This window comes from Callospermophilus lateralis, chromosome 9 (assembly GCF_048772815.1).
Source record: "Callospermophilus lateralis isolate mCalLat2 chromosome 9, mCalLat2.hap1, whole genome shotgun sequence".
NCBI classification, from domain to species: domain Eukaryota; kingdom Metazoa; phylum Chordata; class Mammalia; order Rodentia; family Sciuridae; genus Callospermophilus; species Callospermophilus lateralis.
The window spans coordinates 9,026,073-9,053,209 of NC_135313.1; the positions used below are offsets into that span (position 1 = coordinate 9,026,073).

The following is a 27,137-nucleotide window of genomic DNA, read 5'->3' on the forward strand; positions in this document are numbered from 1 at the left end:
AGGCAAGCTTTCTACCAAACTGAGCCATATTTCCAGCCTGACTTTGAACTTATGATCCTCCTGCCTCAGCCTCCAGAATCATTGGGATTTGCACCCTGTCACCACCATGCCTGACTCCAGCCCAGTATACATTTTATTTTGAGACAGTTTCACTGAGTTTGCCACCTGTTTGAATTTGGTGATCTTCCTGCCTCAGCCATGCAAGTTCCTTGGATTATAGCTTGTTTTAAGATCTGATTATTCTGATATCTGAAGTCTTTGAAATTTTGTTCTTTTGTTTTTGCAGGTTTGCTTTGTTGACTTGTGTGTTGTCCCTATATTCTGTTCATCGTCTCTAGATGATTTATTATTTGTAGAATTTCCCAGAGACCTGGAATAAACTTTTCGCCAGGAAAAGTTTACCTACTTCTGTGTCAATATTTAGTTGTCTTACCTAAGATATTGATATCCAGTGTGTTCCTTAGACTAATGGGAATTTGTTAGAAACATTGCAATCCTATCCTGTGTTTTAAAAAGAATTAAATTTTAATAGTATTTCAAATAATTCCGTGACAAATTAGCAAGATTTGAATTACTTGGCTTGATGTTTCTTAGATCATTCATCTGATTTCAAAATGTCTACAGATCTTGACCAGGCATGTACAAATTCTCATGAATAGCTTTTCTTTTTTCTTTTCTCTCCTAATGTCTGTCTCTCTGTTCCTTTTATTGTTTAGCAAAAAGGTAACTCTGCTAGCAGATGGGAGATATGGGAGTCATGAATACTGTTGGTCATCTTAACCCTGAAAGTGTGGCCCATAGATTTTTTCGCCTTTAAGTTTGAATTTGGGTTCTTGAGTATTGTGGGTATGGAAAGTAGAATGGGGAGTGCTTCAAACAAAAGTATTCATTATCACTAGGAAAGTATGTCTTAGAACAATAAACTAATACTCCTACAAGCACATCAGAATATTTAAAGTTCATAGTACTGATACCACCAGCTATTGTTGAGTATATGGAGTGAAAGAAAAAAAATTATTAGTATACTAATAAGTCTAATACCAATGTCTATAAAATAGCTGCTTTTGAAGAAGATATATGATTTTACTTGTCATGGTGTTTTTTTTTTTTTTTTTCTTTTGTGGTGATGGGAATCAAACCCAGGGCCATGCAAGGCAAGCACTCTACCAGCTGAGCTATATCCCGAGCCCATCAATGGATCTTTTATTTATTTATTTAGGTATTGAGGATCCAACCCAGGGCCTCAAACATGCCAGGAAAGTGTTCTACCACTGAGCCACAACTCCAGCCCCCCAGCCCTGGTAGTTTCATTAAAAGTTTATAATCCTTATAATTTAGTGATTCTATTCTTAGTATTTACTGAAGAGAATTTAAAAGCATATACCTATTGAAAGAAATATAGAGGAATGTTTATAGCAGTTTTAATGACTCAAATTTAGCAATAATTGTAATCCCAGCTACTCAGGAGGCTGAGGCAATAGGATTTCTGTTTGAGGCCAGCCTGGGCAATTTAATGAGACTATTTCAAAAAGGGTTGAGGGTGTAGCTCAGGAGTAGAGCACCCCCTGTGCCCAGTACCACAAAAAACAAAAAACTTAGAAGTTCACATATGCATTGATAGAAGAATGAAAGGATAAACAAAAATGTGATATATCCATACAGTGGAAAACTTTTCAGCACTAGAAGGTATAAATAATGATAGACAGCCACATGGGTAAGTATCAAGATATTATGCTGAAATAAGCTGAAATCTATGCAAGTGGCTATTTTGATTGTGGGATGTGGGAGAGTCATGTAACCATTGCAAAGGAATAAAAGATGATATGTAATTACATACAAAATATGTACATGAGAGGGTACATGAGAGGATACATAGTTCTACTTGTATAAAGTCTGGAGTAGACAAAACTATATAAGATAAAAATAAAATCAGAACTATGATTCCAGAATTAGAAGGGAAGGTGCAGGGATTTATCCCGGAGGAGCATGAGGAAGCTGGGTGGTAAACTATCCCTTTTTTTGTTGTTTGGTAGTAGGTATAGAACCCAAGGCCAAGACTTCACACCTGCTAGGCAAGCCTTCTACAATTGACCTGCACCCACATCTCTCTTTTTTAAAAAATTTTGAGACAGGATCTTGCTAAATCGCACCATTTGGCCTAGAACTTGGGATCCATCTGCCTTAGCCTCCCAAGTAGATGGGATCATAGGCACGTACCACTGCACAAATTCTTGATTTTTGTTTGTCTCAACTCATTGAGTTTTACACTTAAGATTTGTGCAGTTGATGGAATTTAAATTTAACTGAAAATATGAAGTTACAATTGAAAACTTATTTTATGATGCACACAAAGTGTAACAGGGCCTGCAGTTTACTTTGAAATATATCCAGAAATTGGATGAGTGGATGAGCAGGTGTCATAGATTGAGTGGACATGGGTAAAGAACATGTAAAACTTTTTTTTCCCCCTGGGGATTAAATCCAGGGGTGCTATACCTTTTTTTTTTTTTTTTTTTTTTGAGACAGGGTCTTACTAAGTTGCCAAGACTGGCTTGTAACTTAAGATCCTCCTGCCTCAGGCCTATCGCACTGTGCCTAGCTCCGTAACAAACTTTTTTTTAAAAAAAATTTGTTTTAATTAGGTTTATATGACAGCAGAATACATTTTGATTCATTGTACACTATTGCAGCACAACTTATCATTTCTCTGGTTGTACACAATATAGCTGTAGCACCGTATGTGCAGTCATACATGTACCTAGGGGAATAGTGTCCATCTCATTCCACCATCTTTTCTGCCCCCCCCCCCCCCCGCATTTAATTGTAGGAGGTAGGCAATAGGGTTGTAGTGCTAAACCCTCCTCAGCTATTAAAAATATTTTATGATAAACTATTAGTGGGGTAGATAACAAGAAGTAAAAGAATTAAAGTGAAAAGGTTAGGAAGGGAATTGGATTTATATAACCAGCCCTGTTTTACAATATTTGTTCAATTTGTTTCTGCCCTTTTTTTGTGTGAGCAGGTACTAGGAATTGAAGTCGGGTAATTGACCACTGAGCCACATCCCAGCTGTATTTTGTATTTTATTTTAGAGACAGGGTTTCACTGAGTTGTGTAGTGCCTCACTTTTCCTGAAGCTGGCTTTGAACTCTTGATCCTCTTGCCTCATTCTTCTAAGCTGCTTGGGTTACAGGTGTGTGCTACTGCACCTGGCTTATTTCTTCTTATTTGAAGAATCCTTCTGCTCAACCTTCAGAGCTGCTGGGGTTACAGGTGTTCGTCACCGTGCCTGGCTTATTTCTGCGTATTTGAAGAATGAAAGCTGTAGTCTTGTTAATATGAACATGGACATGTTTTTCCCTCTTCACTTGTGCTGGCCCTCACATATGGCTCTCCTACTGTGCTATCCCCTGAACATGGCTTTTAGCTTTTTGAATTTAACCACTTTATTCAGCTGAGAAAATTTCAAGGTTAGGAAGCTTGTTAACCACCGGTTGTTACCCACTTTTGTGTCTTGGAGATCTTTGTAGCTCATCATTATTTCCATATGGATATACTTCTGTATATATATAAGAAAAAGATCCAGTTTATGAAAAAGATGTCAGGCTGTAATTCCAGCGACTTGGGAGGCTGAGGCAGGAAGATTGCAAGTTCAAAACTAGCCTCAGCAACTTAAGAAGGCCCTAAGCATCTTGGGAGATCCTGCCTCAAAATTTTTAAAAAAGTTTTAAAAAGGATTAGGGGATATTGCTCAGTGGTTAAGCACGACTGGGTTCAGTTCAGTGTATTTAAAACACTGCTGATTAGTACTTAGAGGAGTTAGAAAATGTCTGAAGTATAAGTGGAGATGCTTTGTCTCTGTGGAAATGTTTTGGGTCTCTGAAAAGAGACCCAGGGGAAGATATACACTGTTAACTCTGGCAACTTTTCAAATGGATAGAAAAGATAGAATTTTTTTTTTTTTTTTAATGTGTCTTCAACTCTTGAGAGTCATGTTTTCTTTGATAATCTCTCAGGGTGTTAGAAGTGGGAGACATGGATTTAAAGGATGAATTAATGAAATGTAGGTTGACACATTTAGGTCAAGGATGATTTGTTCTGAATCAAGCTTAGCTTTTCTTTTTTTTTTTTTTTTTGGAATTTTTTTTTTAAGAGAGAATTTTTAATATTTATGTTTTAGTTTTCGGCAGACACAACATCTTTGTATGTGGTGCTGAGGATTGAACCTGAGCCGCACGCATGCCAGGCGAGCGCGCTACTGCTTGAGCCACATCCCCAGCCCGTACATAGAATATTTTAAACATACAAAAATAAAATATCCTTTCAGAGAGCCTAAACCCAGAGTAGCTTTTCCTTCCTCTTTCCCAATATTCTCTGCCTTTTCCCTGTTTCATCCTTCATGGCATTTACCATGGTGTTCCAGTAGTTTGGCTATTTGTCTTCCCAATTTTGTATGAACTCCAATGTTGTAGATAATTGACACCAGTTATATAAGCCTTCAAATATTTCTTGAAGGAATTAGCAGTGTTTAGCAGTTAAGAGAACAGTTCAGTATCTATGGCTCTACCTCTTTAAATTCGTCTCATTATTTTGTAGAATTGATACAATGTATTCCTTTTCTGAAAATATTTGGATCATGTCCATTTTTCCACTATGACATATCACAGTGTTATGATTACATAATTCTTGTATACTCAAGCAAACACTACTTTAGGTTAGAGTCCTAGAAAATTCTTAGAATTGAAATTGCTGTATATTAAGTATGATTTTTGACATTTAAAATTTATGGGTGTAAGAAAGTCTCATAAAAATGACCACAAGGAATAGATGCTGATATATAATTATACCAAAACAATGGCATAAAACTCTATCCTCACACATAGCTGATATGAGAAAAATTAATTATTCTGATTTTGAAAAACAACACTTGGTGATAGGCTACATATTCATTGTTTGGAAAAGACTGTACCAGTCTTAATGTTGGAGTATTGTTGCAAAGCAAGTATAGACTGTTTAGTATAAGCTATGTTAAGCACATAAACCTCATTTATCTCATTATTATGATGTTCACAATTGTGATAAGAACATGTGTTGAGAATACTCCAAAAATATTGCCTTATTTTGTGTCTTTATACTCTAAAGGTCATTTGCCAAACATAAAATTGTTTTTGTACATAGGGATCACCTTGCTGTAATCTACAAGGTATTTGGTGTTTGACTTTCAGTAATAGTTCTTGGATAAGAATCACTATCAATCTGCCCCCATGGGGGAGAAGGTATTTGTCATTCTCACTCCTTTCCCTCAGTAGCTCACATAATCACTGTGCTTAATAAGTGTGTTACTAAGTCTTTATAAAGAAGAATTTAAAAAGTATTCCATTTAAGAAAAGTGGAAATAAATGGTAAATTAGACTTGAATAAAATGTGGAAGTGAATTGGATTTGAGAGACTTTGTAGTCTTTTTTATTTTATTTTATTTTTTTTAATTGGTTGTTCAAGAGAGACTTTGTAGTCTTAATACCCTTTTCCCTTTTGTATCTTGATTACTGGGTAGATGTAAGAAACATCTTTAAGAGGATGTACTAAAAATGTTATAGTGATAAGCTGACCCACTACCCTCACTGACTGGCTAATTATGGTAGCCAGACAGGACTGCAGACCTGTTCAAGCCAGATATGAGAGCCTTTTTTTTTCTTTTTTTCTTGCCATGTAGGCTAAAAGTTGCTGATTCTGGTCTAGTCTATGAGATCCTAAAAAAAAAGAAATATTAAGTGCATTTAGCGTTTTAATGATTATGCAAGCTATATGACCTGAGAGGATTTATATGACAAAATGATTTGCTCTATATTTTAGAAATAGTTGGGCATTGTTAATGAGGAGTGGTTGATCATTTTATAGTATTCTCAGAGTAGACCTTTGGTCCCTTGTTTTCATACCTGTTAACCATATATGAAAAAAGCAAGGCAAACGAGGCATGGTAGTACATGCCTATATTCCCAACTACTTGGGAGAGGCTGAGATGGGCAGATTGCAAGTTCAAGGACAGTCTGGGCAACTTAGCAAGACCCAGTTTCAAAAAAAAAAAAAAAAAAAGACTGGGAGGTAGCTATGATGGTGTAGGATTAAAATCCCAGTGGCTCCAACATTGTAAATTCGAGGCTAGCCCCTTTCTTACTTAAGAATTTGACATTTGACTTTTGAATATATAATACAAAGCTGTGAATTTTGTATTGCCTCTTTCCTAAATTAAAGTGAAATAATATACTCTCCCAAATGTTTAACTTTTTAAAAAAATTATATATTTTTTAGTTGTAGATGGATACAATATTTTTATTTTTATGTAGTGGTGAGGATTGAACACAGTGCCTCATACATGCAAGGCAAGTGCTCTACCACTGAGTTACTATTCCACCCCTCCCAAATGGTTTTATAGATATTTTTTGGCCATTTTCCTTCTCTAGTTCCTTTTTCATTCGTGATGGTGGACCTATTGTCTACTTACTTTTTTTTGAAATTTCAGTTATTTAATTGTATTTGATACCCACCCATTGGGTTAGGGGATGTAGATAACTGGTAGAATGCATGCTTATGTATAGGGTATAGGTATGTATAGGGTCCTAGGTTCTATCCTCATCACTGTACAGAAGGAAAAAGATGCCAGCCATTATGTTAATAATTGGCAATTTAATGGAGAAACAAACTTAGATGAAGGTAACACATTTGTAGATCTTATTGGGTTATTAATTAGCAGAGCCAGGAAATGAGCCCAATAGGGAGATACAGAGCAGTAAGCTAGTTCCTGGTGAGCCAGAATTGTCTTATTTGCCCTTATATCTCAATATCTCTCAATCTTTTTTTTAAAAAAAAAAATTTTAAATATTTTTTTCAGTTGTAGATGGACACAATACCTTTATTTTTTTTGTTTATTTTTTTATGTGATGCCTGGGATTGAACTCAGTGCCTCACATATGCTAGGCAAGGGCTCTACCACTGAGCCACAACACCGGCCCCCTCAATCTTTTTCATTCCTATGTTAAAGACAGGCTTACTTGAAGTCCTTGGCATTCTCACTTAAGAAAGAATGATTTCTGTCATAAGCAAAGGTAATTTTTCTGTTCCATCTTATTGTAAAGTTGTTTAATTTATGCTGCCTTTGTGTATGTAACTTACCATACTATATAGGACATAGTTATTTCCTTCTTTGTGTAGTGTGGGTAGTTGTTCAGACTTGCAGTACCAGATGTCATTTATGCCTTTTTTTGTTGGAGGGTCCAAATGCCATTACTTGTTTCACGCAGGCTTCTAATTCTGTAACACTTCAGTTTCCTTATTTGAAAAATAGGAATGAAGCAATGGTTTCTAGGGTTCATTGGCAGATTTAAATTTACTCCTACAATAAACAAATCGGTTAAACATTATGCAAGTTATATTTATTACTATTGTTATTTAGCTCCAAGTTCATATTCTAAATCCAAACCCAGTCTCTGGAAGACCCATGAATGAGACATTAGTGGGGACACATTAGAAAAATAAGATTGGTTTTAAATGTCAATTTAAAAAGTGGAAACACTGCATATACTGCATGGGATACCCAAGCATTTTATGTATTTTCTATTTATTTTAAAATAGGTACAGTTTTCCTTCAGTTTTTAGCATTGCTTGTCAAATTCGTGATAGGTAGTAATGTTATTTATGAATATATTAGCTGGCTTTGGGTCTGTTCATGAGTCTGTTCTGGGTTACTAAATTAGAGATTTGTTCCTCAGTCCCATCAGATATCATTCCTCTGATAAAAATTTTATATAAATACAAGCGGTATCTGTATCCCTTCCATATTTTGGCCATTTGACTAGGAAGCATACAACATCCTAAAGTCCCGTGCGCCCCCCCCCCCCAAGTCTTTTTCTCTTTCTTTCTGGAGCCCAGGGGTGTTCTACCATTTTTACTTTTTAATTTTGAGACAGGGTCTTGAGTTGCCTAGACTGGCCTTGAACTTGAGATTTCCCCTGCCTCATCAGCCTGTGTCACTGGGATTTCCTTTGGGTTTTTTTAAAGTTTTACACCAAGGGGAGGATTGAACTAAAAAAAAAAAAAAAAAAAGATTTTTTTTTTTTTTTTTTTTTTAACTAACCATAGTAGTCTTTGTTTTGTGTTAAGCAGTTAAAAGAAAACCAATTTCCAAAATGTTTGTGATTGAGGTTTTCCTTGAATGACTACCATATTTCACTGCAAAATCATCACAGAATTTATGCTCCTTTTTTTTTTCTTTGCAAGAGTGAGGTGTGACCATTACGAAGCTTTTTTTAAATTTTTTTTTATTGTGCCAGTATTACTTAAACATAATTTCTTATTAAACTGTCTTTGGTGCAAGAACTGCAGTGACAGTGATTAGTGGTAAAATAGCAGTTTTCTTGTTATCAAAAATATTTTTTTTTGTAATGCTGGGAATCACGAAGACCTTATACATGCTAGGCAAGTGCTCTATACTACTGAACTATATCCCAACCCTATTTATAAATTTTATTTTTTAGTACTAGGATTGAGCCCAGGGGCATTCTACCATTCTCCAGCCCTTAATATTTTGTATTGGAGTAGTCTGAAATTTTTTCTTGGCTGTTCTTGAGCTTGGGTTTCTCCTCCTTCAGCATTCCAAGTGGCTGGGATTACAGGTGTGTGCCACCTTATCCAGTCTTGTTGTAAAATTTAATATGCAATTCTGTTTTTCCTAAATGAAGTTTTCTTATAGAACTATTTTTCACTTTCAATTAATAATACCATTTTACTCACGCTACGAATAATTTTGTCATAGTTAGACTGCAAGCAGAGTTGTAAGATTGTTTTTAACCTTGAAGGTGACCATTAACCTTTATTATTACTATTAATTTTTGGTACCAGGGATTGAACTCAGGGGCACTCTACCACTGACCACATCCCAAGCCCTATTCTGTATTTTCTATAGATAGAAACAGGTCTCACTGAGTTGCTTAGTGCCTCACTTTTGCTGAGGCTTGCTTTGAACTTGCGATCCTCCTGCTTCAGCCTTCCTAGCTGCTGGGATTTCTACCCATTAGCCTTTTTATGTTTTCTTTTTTGTCTTTGTGTGTGTGTGTGTGTGTGTGTGTGTGTGTGTTGTGTTATTTTGTTTTGAACTCAGTGTTGTATATGTCATCTATTTGTGTTTCAGGATTTAGCATTAAAGGTTTTATGTGAAAAATCTTGATTATTCCCACAGAAATGAAGGGTATGTTCATTGTTAGAAGAGAGTGGTTTGTTTCAGTAGTGTATTTCATGACTTAATGGGAGAATATTAACAGATTGGACTTAAAACTTTTAAAAGTTTCAATAATTATTTATGAGGTAACCTATTAAGATGGAATTTTGTGTTTTGTATGTATTTTAGGTCACCAAAACAAACACATAATTTCTAGCAGTATTTTTTTTTTTTCCTTTCCTTTTTTGTGGTACTCAGGATTGAACCCAGGGCCTTGTCCATGCTAGGCAAGCACTGTACCAGTCCCTTTGTTTGTTTTAATTAGTTTTTCTTATTCTGAGACAGGGTTCATGCTGGCCTTGAACTGGAGATGCCTCTCAGCCTTGAAGTAATAACAGTAGGCATAACAAATTGGTTAAGACAGTACTGAATATTCCCATAGCAAGAAGGAAAACATGTCAGGTGCTGTGGGGCACTCCCATAATTCCAGTGATTTGGGTAGCTGAACAGAAGAGTCACAAGTTCAGGCCAGCCTGGGCAATTTGGCAAGGTCATGTTTCAAAATAAAAATTACAAAGGGCTGTAATAAAAATTACAAAGTTCAGTGATAGAGTACCCCTAGTTTCAATCCCCAGTACCACTAAAAAAAAAAGAAAAAGAAAAAGAAAAAAAAAATATCATGCATGGTGAACTATTTTGCCTCTTTGGGCTTTTATTTGGAGACAAAGAGGAAGGAGAGTGGGATTTTGATTAAAATTGAGGTGATGGTAATCTGTGGAAGGTAAAATGTTCTCCTCAGTATCAAGATTCAGAGAACTAGTTCCTCAGTAGATTTCTTGAACTCCATTTGGATTGATCTTGTATGGCAAGGGATGAACCTGACCGTCTCCAAGGGGAGGTGCCTTTCCAACTATGATTTTTGTTTACCTGTAGAGGGGAGATTATATATGATAACGTGCATCCCCTACTTCCTTACTATTTATGGAACCCATGACACTGGGCACTCTAGGCAAGAGCTATACCGTTGAACTACAAGCCCCACTCTCATGTTAATCTTTTATTCTGATTCCAAAGTTTGACAGTCTGATTTCCTTCCTTAAGGATCAATTTTGACTTTTAAAGGCAGGGAGCACTTTGATAAACAAATGTATTTGTGTTTGCCATTCTTTCTCTATTAAATCTCAAGAATTGTCCACAGATGGTTTGTGGACTGATAATAGTGCCCGTTGACAAGAAGAGGTATTAAGATTCTTTAAAGACCATAGGTGAATTATATTTACTTGAATGACTTACCACCCTATGACATAAAGTAGGTGTTTAATACCAGAAAATGGGCAGATGAGAACTACCAACCTTGTTTAATAATAGCATTCTTTGCTTTTCAGAGTGAGAAAAACAGTATTTTGTACTATTCTGTACAGTATCTGTACTATTCAGGGTCTAGGTGAAATGGTATTGAGATGATGTTTGAAATACTGAAACTTCTAGAATAAATTCTGAAAAAAAAATTGGCCTTTTACTTCTTTAATGTAGTACAGTTGTTTTGTAGTATAATAGTACAACCAGGTTGTACTATAGTTGTACTATATTAGCTATGTCTTCCATTTCTTGTACTCACAAAATGAGAATCTAAGAATGTAGGGGCCAGGCATTCATATTTTAACAAAGCTTTCCTACTGATTGCTTTACCCTATTAAAACACTATTGATTGTCTTTCAGAGCAAAAACTCACTTCTGGCATAATTTTGCTAGAAATTAACCCATGTTAATGTTGATTTTTTTTTGGGTTAAGTTTCTACCAATTTGTCATATTTTTGTTTTATCACAGTATTGTTTTTATTCTTCAAAGAAGTGTAGATGCTTATCATGCAGTGAGCCCTTCTATAAGATTGGCACTTTGATCTTTCCTTGAATTTTCTTATTTGATCCTTACTCTATGAGGTAAATTCTTTATCCTCATTTTATTGATAGAGTGAGGCACAGAGAAGTGTATATGTACAGGGTTATACAACTTGGTGTTGCAGTGAGGATTCATACTTGGGCAGTTTGACTCTAGAGCTTTGCACTTTGAAATGTGTTAGAGCAATCCACATTATTGTTTAAAAGGGAGTAATGAAGATTCCAGACTTCCAGCCCTCTTTCTCAAAGGCAATGTTAACAAAACCTGTTTTATGCATCCTTCTCTTTTTTTTTCCCTCTCCCTTCTTTTTTCTGGTACTGGGTGGGAATTGAATCCAGTGCCTTGAAAATGCTACAAGTATTCTACCAAAGTTAGGTTCCTGGCTCTTGTAAAAAGTTTTGAGGCAGGTCTTATGAAGTTGGCCAGGCTGCTCAGCTTGATCACTTCTTTCCTTAGTGGATTCCTTCCCCCAAACTCCCAATAGCAGGAATTACAGGCTTGTGCACCACATCAGAATCATTCCATTAATTTTTTGGAGGGTGGGTAGCATGCCAGGGATTTATCTCAGGGCCTGGGGCATGCTAGTTGAGCACTGAGCTACACCCCCAAATCCTATTCCATTAATTTTTTAACACGTAGACAATATAAAAAAATTATTTTTAGGATTACAGGCATGCTCCTGTATGTATGTATGTACATACACAAAAGATTTCCCCTAAAATACAGACAATATAAAAAAATTATTTTTAGGATTACAGGCATGCTCCTGTATGTATGTATGTATGTATGTATGTACATACAAAGAAGATTTCCCCTAAAATATTGTGGGCAGATGCTGAGCTTCTACATATTAGTGCCTGTAAATTTTAACATTTTTCTTCCTTTGTTTCCTTATTATTATTATTATTTTTTGACCATGCTGGGGATTGAACCCAGGGCACCCCATATGCTAGGCATGTGCTTTACCACGCTGAGCTACATCCTCAGACATCTCTCTCTCTCGTGCTCATTCTTTCTTTCTTTCTTTGACAGGGTCTTGCAAAATTATCTAGCTGGCCTCAAACTTGTGATCATCTTATTTTGTCTCTGAGTAACTGGGATTACTGGCATGTAATCCCGTGCCCAACCATTTCCCATTCTTTTCATATTTGCATAGTATTTTATCATTTTTTCTTTCTGAAATTGACAATTCTTAAATTAATAATTTGAACTTTCTGATTATAATTTACTTTGTGGGCATGTGTGACGGAAAAGTACAATTCTTTTCTACTGAATAGGGTCAGCATATAACTCAAAAGAAAATCTTTTCGCATTACAGTTCACAAGAATCTCTTTAAACGAAATCAAGTATCAAACTTGGTTATGATTAATTCACATTCTTTCTTGGCACCAATTTCTATAAAGTATATGGTTATTGTTATGCTGCCTTCCCCAGTAAATACATATCAAGAAAGAACTCTAGTTGGAATTTGAAGGGAGACTTAAGGCTCAAAAATTGTGAAAAGTTGGATTTATACAAGTAATACTTTTCTTGTACCAAAGATTGAGCCCAGAGTTGCTTAACCACTTAGCCTCATGCCCACCCCGCCTTTTTTTGTTATTTTTATTTTGAGACAAGGTCTCCTCAACCTCCTGAGTTGTTAGGATTACAGGCATGCTCCACTGTGCCTGGCACAGGGGTACTTTTTATGATTGTAATTATTGGCTTGTTTTATCAGTGAAACTAATCTAATTATTAGCATTTTATCTGTACAATAATTACATTTCTTATAAAAACCAAGAAAGTTTATACTGGTGAAGAACTGTTTTGAGCTAAATCGATATGAAATACATTCATCGTTTCTTGTTCCTGACAATCCTGTAAGATGGGTAATATACTGATTTTATAGAAGAGGCAAATGAAATCTTGAATTTGTTTGTCAAAGCTTATGATCAGCAGAGCTGGTATTGAAATCCCTGATATCTGGGACCTTTGCTCAGTTTATTGTACTTCACATGCTTTCTTTTCACCTCTGCACTAAGATAAAATAGTTTTGCTGGATGGTAGTGGTACACTCCTGTAATCCAGGTACTTTGGAGGCCTCTAACTTGTAAAGAATCACAAACAACTTGTGATTCTTCACAAGTTAGAGGTCAGCTTTGGCAACTTCATGAGATCCTGCCTCACAAACCAAGAACTAAAAGGCTGGGGATGTAGCTGGGGATGTGGTAGGGAGGCGCCCCCCCCCCCCCCCCCCCCCCCCGGTTTAGTCAAGGGTACTTAAAAAAAAAATTCATTTCCTTTGTATTATTTCATTTGTTACATCAGTAATGTGAAGTAGGTATGACTGTTGTTTTTAATTCTTTGGTGAGGATTCTGAGGCTTAATGGATGTGATTTTTACAAAGGCAAACTCCTTTAATACTTGTTGTGTCACAGGACTTGAGGCAAGGTGTTTTGACTTCAGATGCAGTGCTCATTTCTGTTGTCCTACTAGAGATTCAGGTCTCTATATAATACTAGAAATGTGGAAACAGGCATCTTCTCCTGTTCTGTTTTCATTGAATTGATAATTTCTTGGCTATTCCATGATAAATTTGGGGTGCTAGACCACATACCTTGAGTTTGTTTTTTTCCTACCATTTTGTAACACATTGGTGTCTTACACCTCAGAGTGCGGCATTGCTGAATGCTGTCAAGTCAAATTTGCTCCTTTGGTACTCCTCGTTTCTTCTCTGTGTTGTGTTGTGTACATCTAATTTTGTTGTTTTGTTTTTCTTTTAGTGAATGGTAGTGTCTAGAAAGGGTATGTCCCTTCAAGAGAGAGGTGCCAATGTCCAACCGGCCTAATAACAATCCAGGGGGGTCACTGCGACGTTCACAGAGGAACACTGCCGGGGCCCAACCACAAGACGACTCAATAGGAGGAAGGTATGTATTTCATGGTAATTTGAAAAGGAGTTGGGAATAAAAGGAACCATTCTTAAGGACTAAAACTTGAGTAATGATCCTAAAAATGGCTAATTTTTCCTATTTCCATGAAACACCCAACTGAAACTCAAAACTAATGTCTGACTCTTTCCCTAAATATGGAAGGCTGAAAAAATAGTTTTCCATCATTGACATATCAAACCTAATTTAAGGTTGTTAGCATATGATGTGTTGGGTTTGTCTTTTCTTTCTACTCTAGTACATGCTACAGTACATTTTTCCGTCATTTAGATCTTTATTTCATGTTTTGACTTGATAGTACTTATTGAGCGGAGTTTGATTTGTTTTAAGAATTTGTGACATCCAGCTTTTGGTAGTTTATCCTCATTATATTTTTGACCACATATGAATGTGGTCTTGACATGAAAGTTTGCCATTCATTATGCCAACCTGAATGAAGTATTCTGATTTTGTTAGCACCTATCTTCTATCTCTAGTAATCTGGTGTTGATCTTTTTTATTTTCTTTCCTTTTTCTCCAATTGGAGTAGTTTTACATGAAGTAGAGCAAATAGTCAGATGTATTCTCTGTATTATAAATTTCTGGATCTGATTGAGCTAAGGACTATCATTCTGGGTAAAAATTGCTGAACTCTGCTTGTAAGCTGAGTTCTCTAATCCAGGGGACTATGGAATGACCATATTTGGCTTGAAGTAGATAGGAGGAAATTGTTACAGGATTTCCTGATGTAATTTGAGGCATAATCATGTATGTGATTTGTTTGGTAAATTATTTAAGCACTTTTAAAGTTCAAATATAAAGAACAAATTGAAACATACCATAGCAACATCAGACTATTTAAGTGGTTAATAAGTGGACTTTGGAGTAGGACAGTTCTATGTGATTTCTACCTCTGCCATTAAATAGTTGTGAGTATTCTATATGTGGGTTTCAGGAAATCTAATTTATTAGTCTGATTAATGGAGATAACTATTTTATAAGATTATTGTTTTTTTGTTCTGGCACTGGGGAATGAATATGGTGGGTCTTGACTACTGAGTTACAGCCCTTTTCATGTTTTGAGTGAGGTCTTGCTAAATTGTCCAAGGCTAGACTTGAACTTGTGATCCTCCTGGTTCAGCCTCCCTCCCAAGGTTGGTAGGATTACAGACAGGCGTGCACCATCACACTTGCTTCTTTTTTATTTTTTAATTTGAGATGGTCTCACTAAATTGCTGAGGCTTGCTTGGAACTTGTGATCTTTCTGCCCCAGTCTCCTAAGTAGCTGGGATTAAATAGGCATGTGCGCTCTGCCCAGCTTTTTATAAATATTTTTTGGATTCTGGGAATCCACCCCTTTCTACTTGGAAGGCAAGGGCTCTACTACTGAATCACACCACTAACCCAGGTTATCACTTAACTTACATATGATAGTATGCTAAGCTTTTAGCACCATGCTTGGTGGAGAGTACTGTTCTGAAAACTTTAGCTTTTTACATTCAGATTGTTTTTTGAAGTAGCCACCTTAATTTTATGATGATTTTGAAAAACATTCCTTCCATTTATTATGAAGAGTACTACATACTCATTTTGAAGAAATTTGAAAATACAGAAAATTACATTTCCACATTCCATATAATGTGGTTACTATTAATACAGCAATATATCTTCTCAGACTAAAAATTTTAAACTATGTCTATATGTGCATATGTGTGCACATAAATAACTTGTATCTTTTGAATAACTAATTTTATACATATTAATCTTCGGATTGTATTTGGATGATTACACATAAACTGACAAACATTTTGGGTTGTCTTAGTGCATTGGTACACCTGGGTTCAATCTCTAGTACCACCACCAAACAGAAAAAAAAAAGGTTCTTTGAAACCTGACTTCAAATTTTTGTGTTCAACTGTGTTGTGTAGCCATCGCACAGTTTAGTAATTTAGTAGTAACTTTGGATATTTACCCTCCCCCCCCAATTTTTGTATATGGATAATTATCAGGATACAGAAACTAAGAAATTGGGCCAAAGAACCTTATCAAATTTAACTAAGAATGCAAATTAGAACATATTAGAATATCATTCTGCCTTCTTAATTGTTTTTCTGAAAGTAAAATCTCAGAGCAGGGAAGGGACTTTGAAGGTCTTCTCATCAAACTCCAGACTAACTTTTGCAACCCCTATAGAATGTGGTATACTAGCTGTTAACCTAATATCTAAGAAACTTCACCAGTGATTTTTGGGAATGAAAGAATTTGGATTATTTGAGTGAGAAAAGTTATGACTATATTTTTGTTCTCTTCATGTAATTCCCATTGGTCAGCTTTCCTAAGTAAAATGTTGTTATGGTGGTTTTGTTTCCTGAAAACAGTGGCTCTGCTTGTAAAGATATTCATAACCAACAGTGATTGAAATAATGATTGTAACAGGATGTTACCACAGTAGCATTAGTGAAGTGTTTTATATTTAAAAATTGTTGAACATATTCTTTTAATTAACATTCACAGAAACTCTGTGTACCAATATAGGGTTTCTATTTATTAAATATAATCCCTATCTTATAAATGCAGAAGCTCCCTCACCCATGTGCAGTCAGTAGTCAGGACTCGCTTCCAGACTGCTTGACATGAAAGTTTGCCATTCATTATGCCAACCTGTTTTCACTACACAGACCACTTGATTCATATAATGAAGGACTTAGAATAGAGGATAAAATACTTTCAACTGAAGAGTGTTAATTTATTCAGGTTGGGATTTAAGAAGCAGGTTTTAAATATCCTTTATAATAAATCAGTAAAAGTGGAAAAAGAAGTAGGTTTTACTCCTAGAATTTTTGAATTAATTCATTTTTGATCTACTCTGTTTTCCATATCTGCATCAAACTGCTGCCTTTGTAGCCTCCCTTTGCTGACCACTCCTACCTTTCTCCCAAATCAAGGTCACTTATTTTTTTCCTAGGGATAAATGTAAATTATTATTCTAAGATAAAAGAAAGTAGAATCTTTGGAATATATTTTAATCTCTCATGATTATTTTCTTCTGCTTTTTTTTTCACTCATCCATCATTACCATCTGTAATTAAACTAGATATCTTACTCCTCTTCTATAATTTTTCTCATTCCTTTCTCTCTGTGAATTTTTGGATGATAGCTGATCTGTTCCTCTCTTTTCTGTTCTCTTTTTCTTCTTTAGGAAATCACTACCTTCCACTGCTTCTCTGTTGGCTTGCTCTCAGGGATACTTCTAGCCTTTTCCACCTCTAGCACAGGTATTTGTAGGTTACCCCTTAGTTTTTTCATTATATTATGTGCTTTCCACCTGTTTTTCTCAAATGTCAGTGGTGGGATTGAATTCACTTTTATAGCAATTTTGCTTCAAGTTCACTTAGTGATAGTTTCTTTTTAAATTTGTTCTAATTAGTCATACATGACAGTAGAATTCATTTTGACACATTGTACACAAATGGAGTATAGCTTCCCTTCTTCTGGCTGAACATAGTCACACCAGTAGTGTAATCATACATATATTTAGGGTCATAATGTCCATCTCATTCCACTGTCCTTCTAATCCTAACACCCTCTCCTCTTCCTTTACTCCCCTTTCTGCATAATACAAAGTTCCTTCATCCCTCCCTTCACCCCTTTATGGATTAGCATCTGCTTATCAGAGGAAATATTCAGCCCTTGGTGTGTTTTTGGGTTTGGGTTATTTTGCTTAACATGATATTCTCCAGCTCCATCCATTTACTTGCAAATGCCATAATTTCATTCTTGAAGGCTGAGTAGTATTCCATTTTGTATATGCACCACATTGTTTTTATTATAAAGTAGTATATGGAGAAGAGAAAATTGGGAAACTTCAGGAAAATTAAATAATACAAATCCTACCACTCAGACAACCATGGTTCATATTTGTACTCCATGTTGTAATAATCTTTTCTGTATATATACTTCCTACATTAAAATAGTAGAGATAATGTAGTAACCAGTTGTCATTAGATATATTTTTTTGCAATTCTATAACATTATTCCATGAGAATTTTCAATGGCTTCATAATTTTCTTTGATATGAAAGCCTGTGATTCAAATTTGGACTTCTAGACTGGCTCCTCAAGTGTTTTGCTCTAAGAAATATGGATATTCTTGTTACATTTGAGTGAGATTCTGCTTCTATTAAATTCTTGAATATGGATTTATAGGCTTTAAGGGTATGAATACTCTTAATGGATTGCCAAATTGTCTTTAAGAAAGATGGGATCAGTTTATACTCCTAATACTTTCTGAGAGTGCTCATTTCTACAAATCCTAGTCAATAATAGCACCTTTTTTGTTTTTTCATATTTTTATTGGTCTATTGTAGTTGTACATATTGATGGGATTTGTTACGTATTTTTACATCCACCCAATATAACAGTATAATTTGGCCAGTACCATTCCCCAGCATCCCTCCTGAGCTTACCATTTTTGAAAGAAAAGTTTGCAGAAAAAAGGATTCCTTTCACTAAAGTTAGCATTTCCTTAGTTATTATAGAATTGAAAATCTTGCTACATTTTGGTCATTTTAATTTATTATATGTATGTTATTTGTTAGTATTCTTAGTTTTAATTTCAGAGATGCTTCTTTTTTATTTTATTTTTTTAATTGTAACCCTTGGGGACTTTGCCAAAATATTTTTTCTTAATTTTATTTTTATGTTTTAATTTATAGAAGTTTATAAAATTAGGTAATCAAGTCTACATCACTGTTTTTTCTTTGCCTTCTCCATATCAAAAATAATAATTCTTCTCAGTTCATTATGAGTTATTTTTACATTTGACTATAGTCTATTGAAATTGTTTGAAGTGTGAAAGGAAATGGTTGAATCTAATCCATCCAACCCCTTATTTCCTTTAAAATTTTGCCTACAAAGATTTAATAATAATTCATTACTGTGTCAAAAAGTTACTTGTGAGAACTGTAGGCTGTGGCTTTTCATTAACATTTTCAAAGCTGAGGATTTTAAAATCAGCATTTATTGTATACAAAGAAATGGTTTCATTTTTGTTTAAAAAGTGTTTCAAAGGGATGAAACATGGGAAAGTACAAGAAGATACATACCTTCCAGAGATATTCCCTTTCTTAACATTTTGCTTTTTATTTGTCTTTGAAATACAGTTTGGCATGTAGCTGATTTCACCATACATAATAGTATGCTCTCCTGCTCTTTTCACCCAGCATAGTAACATAAACATTTGCCTATGTCCTTATGATCTTTTGGTAATGTTTATAGGTGAACACCATAACTGAAAGAATATGGATTTACCATGATTACATTTCTAGGTTTGAGATAGCTAAATAGTCACAGTGGAAAAGTTGTTTGCTCATGCATGCTTAACTGTTTGTATTTCAGACATATCTGCAGTATAGGCTCCTGAAAGTGAAATTGCTTTTTCAAAGGGAGATGTATCTGCAGTATAAGCTTCTGAAAGTGAAATTGTTTTTTCAAAGGGAGCTATTTATGATCAACTTGTTTTAATCTTTTTTCTCCAGTTTACATTATCACCATCACAAAGAGTAGTGCTTTTAAAAATTGTTCATGTTATCTCCTTTTTGTATTTTTCTACTAGTGTGAAACTCAAAAGTTTTGTTTTACTGGTTTTACTCATTAAGTTTTATTCCCTAGTAATGAGATTAAACATTGAAAAAAATAGAATTAAGGGGTAGGTCTGGCTAACATTACCCAACTTGTGATCCTTCTGTCTTGGCCTCCTGAGTAGCTGTGACTGTAGGCCTGTGCCACCAGGCCTAGCTGAGGATACAATTTTTTCTTCCTCTTTTTTTAAAAAAAGTAATTATTAGTGCATTTAATTATACAAAGAAATAGGTTTCATTGTGACAGTTTTATATAAGTATATATGTTATTTTTATCTGCCCATTTCCCAGTTTTTCACCCCTACCTCAAACTCTATTCTTCTTCCCTAATAGTCATGCCTTCCTTTTTTTCCCCCTCCCAGAATACTTTTTTATGTAAATATGCTCACATGTTATCTCCCTTTGTACTACAGGAGAATTGACCTTTTATTTGTTTAGCTGATATTTATTGGTTCATTGTATAAAAACTATAGTCCAAGTCCCTAAAGGTTGACTTGGAGAAGTATAAGGCAGTCTTATTATTTAGCAAGAGAAGAATTACAGGGCAGAAGAGAGGTAACTCACAACCTGTAGAAAGTGGCGACTTGAATCCTATAATTCCCATCTCTTTATAAGGATAAAGACGATTTATAGAAGGAATAGACTTTTGAGTCTTTAAAGACAGGAGATTTGGATAATAGGACATTCATCATAGCTTTAAATTTTTATTTGAATACATTTATCTATTTTTTGGATGAGGGTACTATGGATTGATCCCAGGGGATGCTTTACAACCTATTGAGCTATACCTCCAGCCCTTTTTATTTTCTATTTTAGGACAAGGTTGCTGAGGCAGGTGATCCTCATGCCTCAGCCTCTTGAATTGCTGGGATAATATGTGTGCACCACTGCACCTGGTACATTTATTTCTTTTTTAAGAGAAGAATATTTCATTATGTTTGATTTATTCTGTTTCCTTATGCTTGCTATTTTCATTAACTATATTGTACAGATTTTTTTACATGTCACTATTGGGAAAATGATGTTATTTTGATGTTTGTATAATTTTCTCTTTATGTATGAACCAATTAATGCTATCACTCTCTTTATGACCGTTTGGTTTCAGGTTTTTCTTATAGCAAGTGATAACTGCACTGAACAGCCTTATTGTCACTGTAAACTTGTATTAGTACTTCCTTACGCCAGGATATCACAAATGGAATTGTTGGATAAAGAAATATATTTTCAAATATTATTTGCTCTTTTTTAGAAAGTTGTCTTCTATGGGACTAGCTAACTTCACTTTCATATCATAATATGTTAGTAATGCTAGGATTTTTTTTTTCTTTTCTCATTTTTAATTGTATTTTCTAATGTGTTCTGATTTTCTAAAATTATAAAGAAAATTGGGATGAAATTGTACTTATAGTTGAATTAGGGTGTTTCTAGTGAAATAGTGAAGCTGTACTTAAGACTGATTGGGTCAGGCTCAGTGTACCCAATTAAATTTCCCCTCCTTTAATTTCATTTTTGAAAATTCAATACTGCAAAACGCGTTTTATATAATACCCCATACCAAACTTGATTAAAATCTTTTGGTGTCAGATCAAAATTTGGTAATAGAAATAATTACCATTTATTTAAAATATCTTGTAATGTCTCTCTTTAGTGTTTGTTTTTTTTTTTTTTTTTTTTTAAATTAATGTGTGTACCATTTAATGGGTAGCTGTGATTCTGGTTCAGATCCCCCTTAAACCTACTCAGACACTGGCCCTAGGCCACATGTACAGATTAGAGAAACCAGACCCACTTGGGGGGACTAGCAGCCCCTCCTTTGGGGATCACTCAGCAAGGCATACTTTAAAATAGAATTATTGCAAGAGAGTTCTATTTTACAAGAGAGAAAAACAGGACCTTGAAAGTTAAACCATTACAAAGGGCAGTGACCTTTACCAAAACCAAAGTATCATATATGCTAACATATAAGTAAAAAATCCCTAGCACCACTAAAAACAAACAAATAAATAAATAAAACCTTAAAAAATGTAAAAACCAGATGTTATTAGTTGTGGACCATGGAGTTTTCCACTTGCTTTTGCACTCAAAAGGCAGAGGGGTGGGTCCACTACTGTGTTTGATCACCTTGCTGCCAGGCTGAGATAAACAACATGGCACAACCCACTCCAGGGCTCAATTGGCAAATGGCTGCTTTTGTGGCTCTTACTTCCCTTCATGCTCTGGTCAGTGTTGCTTACAGGAGTAGCCAGGGACAAGGATAGCTCTTTCTCCTGGGGTTCCTGAACATCCTGTAGGAGTGCTCGAGATGGGAAATGCACAGGCCAAGGCTACTCCTTGAACTCTAGGCTGAAAGCAGTTCTTCTGGAGTTTGGCCTCCCAACCCACCCACTGGGAACACTGGTTGTCCTCATTAGCAGGACTGGGCTAGTCATGGTGCATGGGCAGCTACTCCCCGCAGGCCTGATTAGAGTGGGGGATGGAGACAGCTGCTCCTCCCGAAGCCCAGAGACTTGTTGGCTGTGGCTGGGCTTGGCTTCTTTGATGTACAGCTCCAGAAGGACATTGGTGGGGTTCTTGTCTACCCTATCTCTGGGCATATCATGGCTGAGAAGCCAGCCTGGTGTTGGGCCCCAGCATGAGCTTGGCATTGCTTGGCTGGCTCCTATGCCAGAGCAAACCCACATCAACACTGGTCTGAATCTCTAGCACGGCCATCAACGCTGTCATGCCCTTGGCCAGCAGGCTGACCAGTGAGAACCCCTAGTGCAAACCGTAGATCTGGAGGTGCCACTTTCAGCAGGTGCTTCTGCAGGCCCTGAGTGAAGGGCATGTCTGCTGGTGTTGCATACTCGGGCACAGGAAGTGAGGTGGCGAGGACAGTTAGGGTGGCTTGAGGGAGAGCTTGTCGAGCATGCCCAGCTCACACACCAGCTGGATGTCCTCCTTTATGGTGGTCCAGGGACAAAAAGGGTAGTTCAGTGGCCTCAAAGTGTAGGAAGGAGTCCCCATGTTGGCACCAGGCCTTCAGCAGCCAGGTGAACAGAGTTTTGTAGCTGGCCAACAGAGTCTTAACAGTAGCAGTTGAAGGTGGCATCATGGATTAGGTCAACTAGTAGCAATGCTTGGAAAAGACAGAGAAAAACAGGACCTTGAAAATTAAACCATTACAGCTGCCTGGAATTCAGGGAAAGAGCTGGGCCCCCACTGTACTTCCACGCAATCCAGGTGATCATAAGCTCCTTGGTGTTCTGCTTGAAGTGCTGAGAAATGGCCAGTGTGCATATAGTAGCAGTCTCCCTGGTCCCTCTGGGTGGGCAGCAGTGCACTCTCAGCCATGATCACAGCAGGAGGGCAAAGCAGGACAGCCAGACACTTGGAGAAACCATCAAGATGGGATGATTGTGGGTTGCCCCTCTCTAGAATATACACCCTGTCCTGCTACTCTTCAAAGCATCATTCTTTAGTATTTTTGGTCACGCTGTTCTCTTTAACATGTTTGCCTTCTATATTCTGGCCTTATATTAGTGACATGCTACTGGATTTTCAAGGTTCAGACAAAATTTCTTTTGATGTGGCCTATACTTACCCTGCTCCAGTCTCAGAAATCTTATAAATATCCCACAGCACTTTGAACTGCTTTTAACACATTTATTTTGGTACCATGTTGAGGGTATCCAGGAACTACAGACAGACTTGATATCTGCCTGGCTGCTTCCATTGTATTTCTTTGTCGTTATTATGTCCATGCTCCTCTTTTTCATGTCTTATCAAGCATATTTTGCTGTCTATTTATACATCTCATTTCTTTCTTTGTGCCTTTTGTTATTGTTAAGGCTTTTTAAATTTTTATTTTTATTGATATTGGGGATTAAACCCAGGGGTGCCTTTATCACTCAGCTGTATCCCTAACCCTTTTAATTTTTGAGAGCGTATCTTGCTAAGTTGCCTGGGCTTGCCTTGAACTTGAGATCCTCCTACCTCAGCCTCATGAGTCACTGGGGCTGTTATATGCCACTTTGCTGGGTGTTTCTAGGCTTAACTTGAGGTCTCTCATCTTCTCAACATAGGTCAATTTCTCTTTCTTTTGAGTTTTTCCAAGCATTATACTGTTTGCATGGGTGTATGTGTAGATGTTCCATCTGGCTCTTCTTCTTATAATAGTAGTCCTTCTCTGTGGGATGGTCTCCCATGGTCTTTCTCTGACTAGCCATTGCCTAGATTTTGATCAGAGTGGGGAGAAGGTACAATACCTCATTTTTTTGAGCACGGTGATGGGACTGGTGTCGTTATATGATAAAAGCTGAGTAAAATTGAAAGCTTTAGCCTTTTCCTTTCTGCTTGCAAAGGTGGGAAGATGTGACTCCAAAGTTGGCAGTTGGCATTTTTCCTGTGTTACCAAAAAAGATGGGCTGGCAGAGAATAGCTAATGTATTAAGAGAGTATGTGTTTATTAAAGTTCTGACAAGTTTCAGTTCCACAGTTCTTTAGAACTTGGGTGAACACTTGCCTTTTTTAGGCTTAATTTTTCTACTGTTTTGATTCTGGAGATATGTAATTTAATTAAATCTCTTTTGGCAGGTTAGAATCCTACCTTAATACACTTGAAATACACAGTCAATGTAAGACCATATTCATTTATTTGTAGAATATCATGTGCAATGCTTCCTAAAGCATTGTACTTATATAAATAAGAGTTCGGTATCTTTTGACATAAGCAGTTTCAACCTGGTAGGGGAAAGGTGCATGCAAGCAACTAGAGGCAGTCAGGTGAGAAACTTTGCTAGTGGTAACCTATTGATCTGGGCTCTGAAGGCTGAGTAGTGTTTAAAAAGTCACATATAGACTGTGTTGTATTTACTTGATGTGGATTTATTAGAGAGTTTGGATTTTATTTCTAGGTGTTCAATGAATACTAGTTTTGGTTAGAAATCAGGAGATTTGTTTTCCAGGCACAGAAATATGAGAGCTTGAGAGCAGGGCGGGGTGTGTGTGTGTGTGTGTGTGTGTGTGTGTGTATCCTAAATGATAATGAAAATGATTGCTGGATATTGTGGTACAAGCCTGAATTCCAGCAACTCTGGAGGCTGAGACAGGAGGATTGCAAGTTCAAGGAAGTCTCAGCTACTTAGTAAAGACTCTGTCTCAAAATGAAAAGGACTGGGGATGTAGCGCAATGGTAGAGTGTCCCCAAGTTAAATTCCTTGTACAGGAAACAAAACTTGATCAACTGGAGTGAAGGCAGAATTGAAATAGGACAGTTAAAATGGGCTATGTAGTAAAGTGGGCTAGAACAAACAGCTCCTAAACATTAGTAGTTTATAAGGTAGTGACTGAAAATTTGTTTATCTTATATCAGCTGAAGGCTGTACTCCATGTCTGAACCTTAAGATTCTGAGATTGTTGTTGGTGTGTTGCTAGTTTCCTTGCTGAGGCAAGAGAAGGTGGTAAAAAAAAAAAAAAAAAAACAAAACCCTCAATCTCTTCACAACATTCTCCATAGAAATTATTCATTTCTGCTTACATTCCTTCGACCAAAGCAAATCAAATAGCTACACATGATTTCTATGTGATTTGACAAGTAGAAACCTACCATTTGTTTGGAAAAAGGAGAACTATAATACTTGTGATATACCTGTAACAGGTTAACTATTATTTTGCATTTTTATTTGCATATCTGTGGTAATTTGCTTCCTTAAAATGCTGCTTAGTGAAACATATCATAGTTTTGGAGTGTTCTTTTCCCCCTACTTAACCAGGATGAGTGCCTTTCAAATTTTAAATTCTTTGTTCCTTCTCTTTCTTTTTTCTGTCCTTTGATTTTATTTGAATGGACATTCAAGTTTCATCTGGTTGGGGAGGGAGAAGAGTGTTGGGGGAGACATGATGTGATGTGAACGTGACTTCAGTGTCTCTTATAACTGAATTTGAACCCTTTTAAGAACAATTTATAGTAGAATTGACTGAGTAACTTATAGCTTCTTTCAGTTTTAGGACATCTCAGTGCTGCAGTTGCACAGTGTGGAGTTTTAAGCTGTGGAAACATATAGGGGGGGGCACACTTTTCCACTTTCCACACTGCTTTGGTAATGCTGAGAAAGCTAGTCTGTCCCATCCAGCCTTGGAGCCGAGACAAGATCGTTGCATTGTGTTAAACACTGGCATGGTTGCCTTGGTCTACAGAGGAACAGAGGCCATTTTCCTCTAGATGGAAGTTGTAAACATTTGCTTTTTAACAGTGTCCATATTCAAGTCTTTTCTTGGGCCTACTAAATAATATCTTAACATTTAAAAAGTTTTCTTGGCCATTTATATTTCCTGCTTTAATTATCAATAGTGAAATTGAAGGGCTAGAGATGGAACGGACTAGTATAGTGTTTACGTGGTGTGCGTGAAGCCCCAAGTTCTATTTTTCCCCCCCAAAAGATAAAAAAGGGTGGGTGAAGTTGAGTCTATAATTCACATTATAAAAATGTATTAAAGTGTTGAGCTCTCATCGATTATTTCATGTCCTTTGCTGAGGATTTGCTTTCATTCTTACAGTATTCCATACTCAGAATGTCTTCCTGGAAAGGTTCAGTGTGAATATATACAAAAAGTGAATATATACAAGTGCTTCTTAACACTAACCAGTCTTTGCATCACATTTGCAAAGCTGTTTTCTTTCTTAAAATACAGAAAGCAGGATGAATGCTTTTTAGAAGATTTAAAGAAAAAACCTACTTTTTTTTCCACCTCATATAGCATCTCCAAACTCTTAAGTCATTTGTTTTGACCTATACACAGAATGGATAGAAAAAAATTTAATAATTGTAGATGCAGGCCTTTTGTTTTGACTACTGAGCCTCTACTTTTAGCTGTGCTATTGCAGATTTAGGGAGTCAAATACCTGGGTTCAGTATTCCCTTTTCCTGCCTAGGAGCTGTGTGTGTGGCAAGAGCCTCCCTTCTCACATCCTTAAAATGGGAATAAGAAATGCTTTGGGTGTCATTTGAGAATTAAGTTTGATAATGTATTTAATATAAATGTAATAGCATATTGACAAAATTTAACTTGTGGTCATCTGCATAGGTTTTTACCTAGGCATTTGTCAGTCATTTTAGTTTATGAGCTACTGAGTACTGCATCACTGATTTATCACCAATCACTTTTTGGTTATTTAGATGTTTTTGCCCTACCTCCCACTACTTTTCAAATGTTGGGTTGAAAGTTTCCAGCCTTTTTAGGGACATTTTCCCCCGTGGTTTTGATTCTGTACAGTCTCTCTACCTGTTTTCTTTCCACAATAATGAAAGTTGTTACAGTTTACTCATGCACAATCATTTTACCCAGGTCATTGAACATGTCGATATGTTGCTTTTGCACATTGCCCTGTCAATCTCTTACTGTAAATCATCAGAGAAATGAGAGATCCTTCAGTAATACAGACAGAAATTTTCCCTGTCTAGCCTTAGCCTGTTCTTTCAGCCTTGTTTGCTTATGAA

General features: G+C 36.3%; 1 protein-coding gene and 1 pseudogene across 18 annotated transcripts in view; one reads left to right on the forward strand and one right to left on the reverse strand.

Moving 5' to 3' along the window:
- Window positions 1-27,137, forward strand: part of Trip12 (thyroid hormone receptor interactor 12) — a 147,956-nt gene that overhangs the window by 23,291 nt on the left and 97,528 nt on the right. For all 18 annotated transcript variants that reach the window (XM_076866231.2, XM_076866226.2, XM_076866233.2 and 15 more), the window contains exon 2: window positions 13,875-14,021. In XM_076866231.2, the coding sequence (XP_076722346.1) occupies window positions 13,924-14,021 (98 nt within the window). In that variant the 5' untranslated portion in view covers window positions 13,875-13,923. The remainder of the gene's footprint in view (window positions 1-13,874; window positions 14,022-27,137) is intronic.
- Window positions 22,081-22,992, reverse strand: LOC143407118 (uncharacterized; annotated as a pseudogene).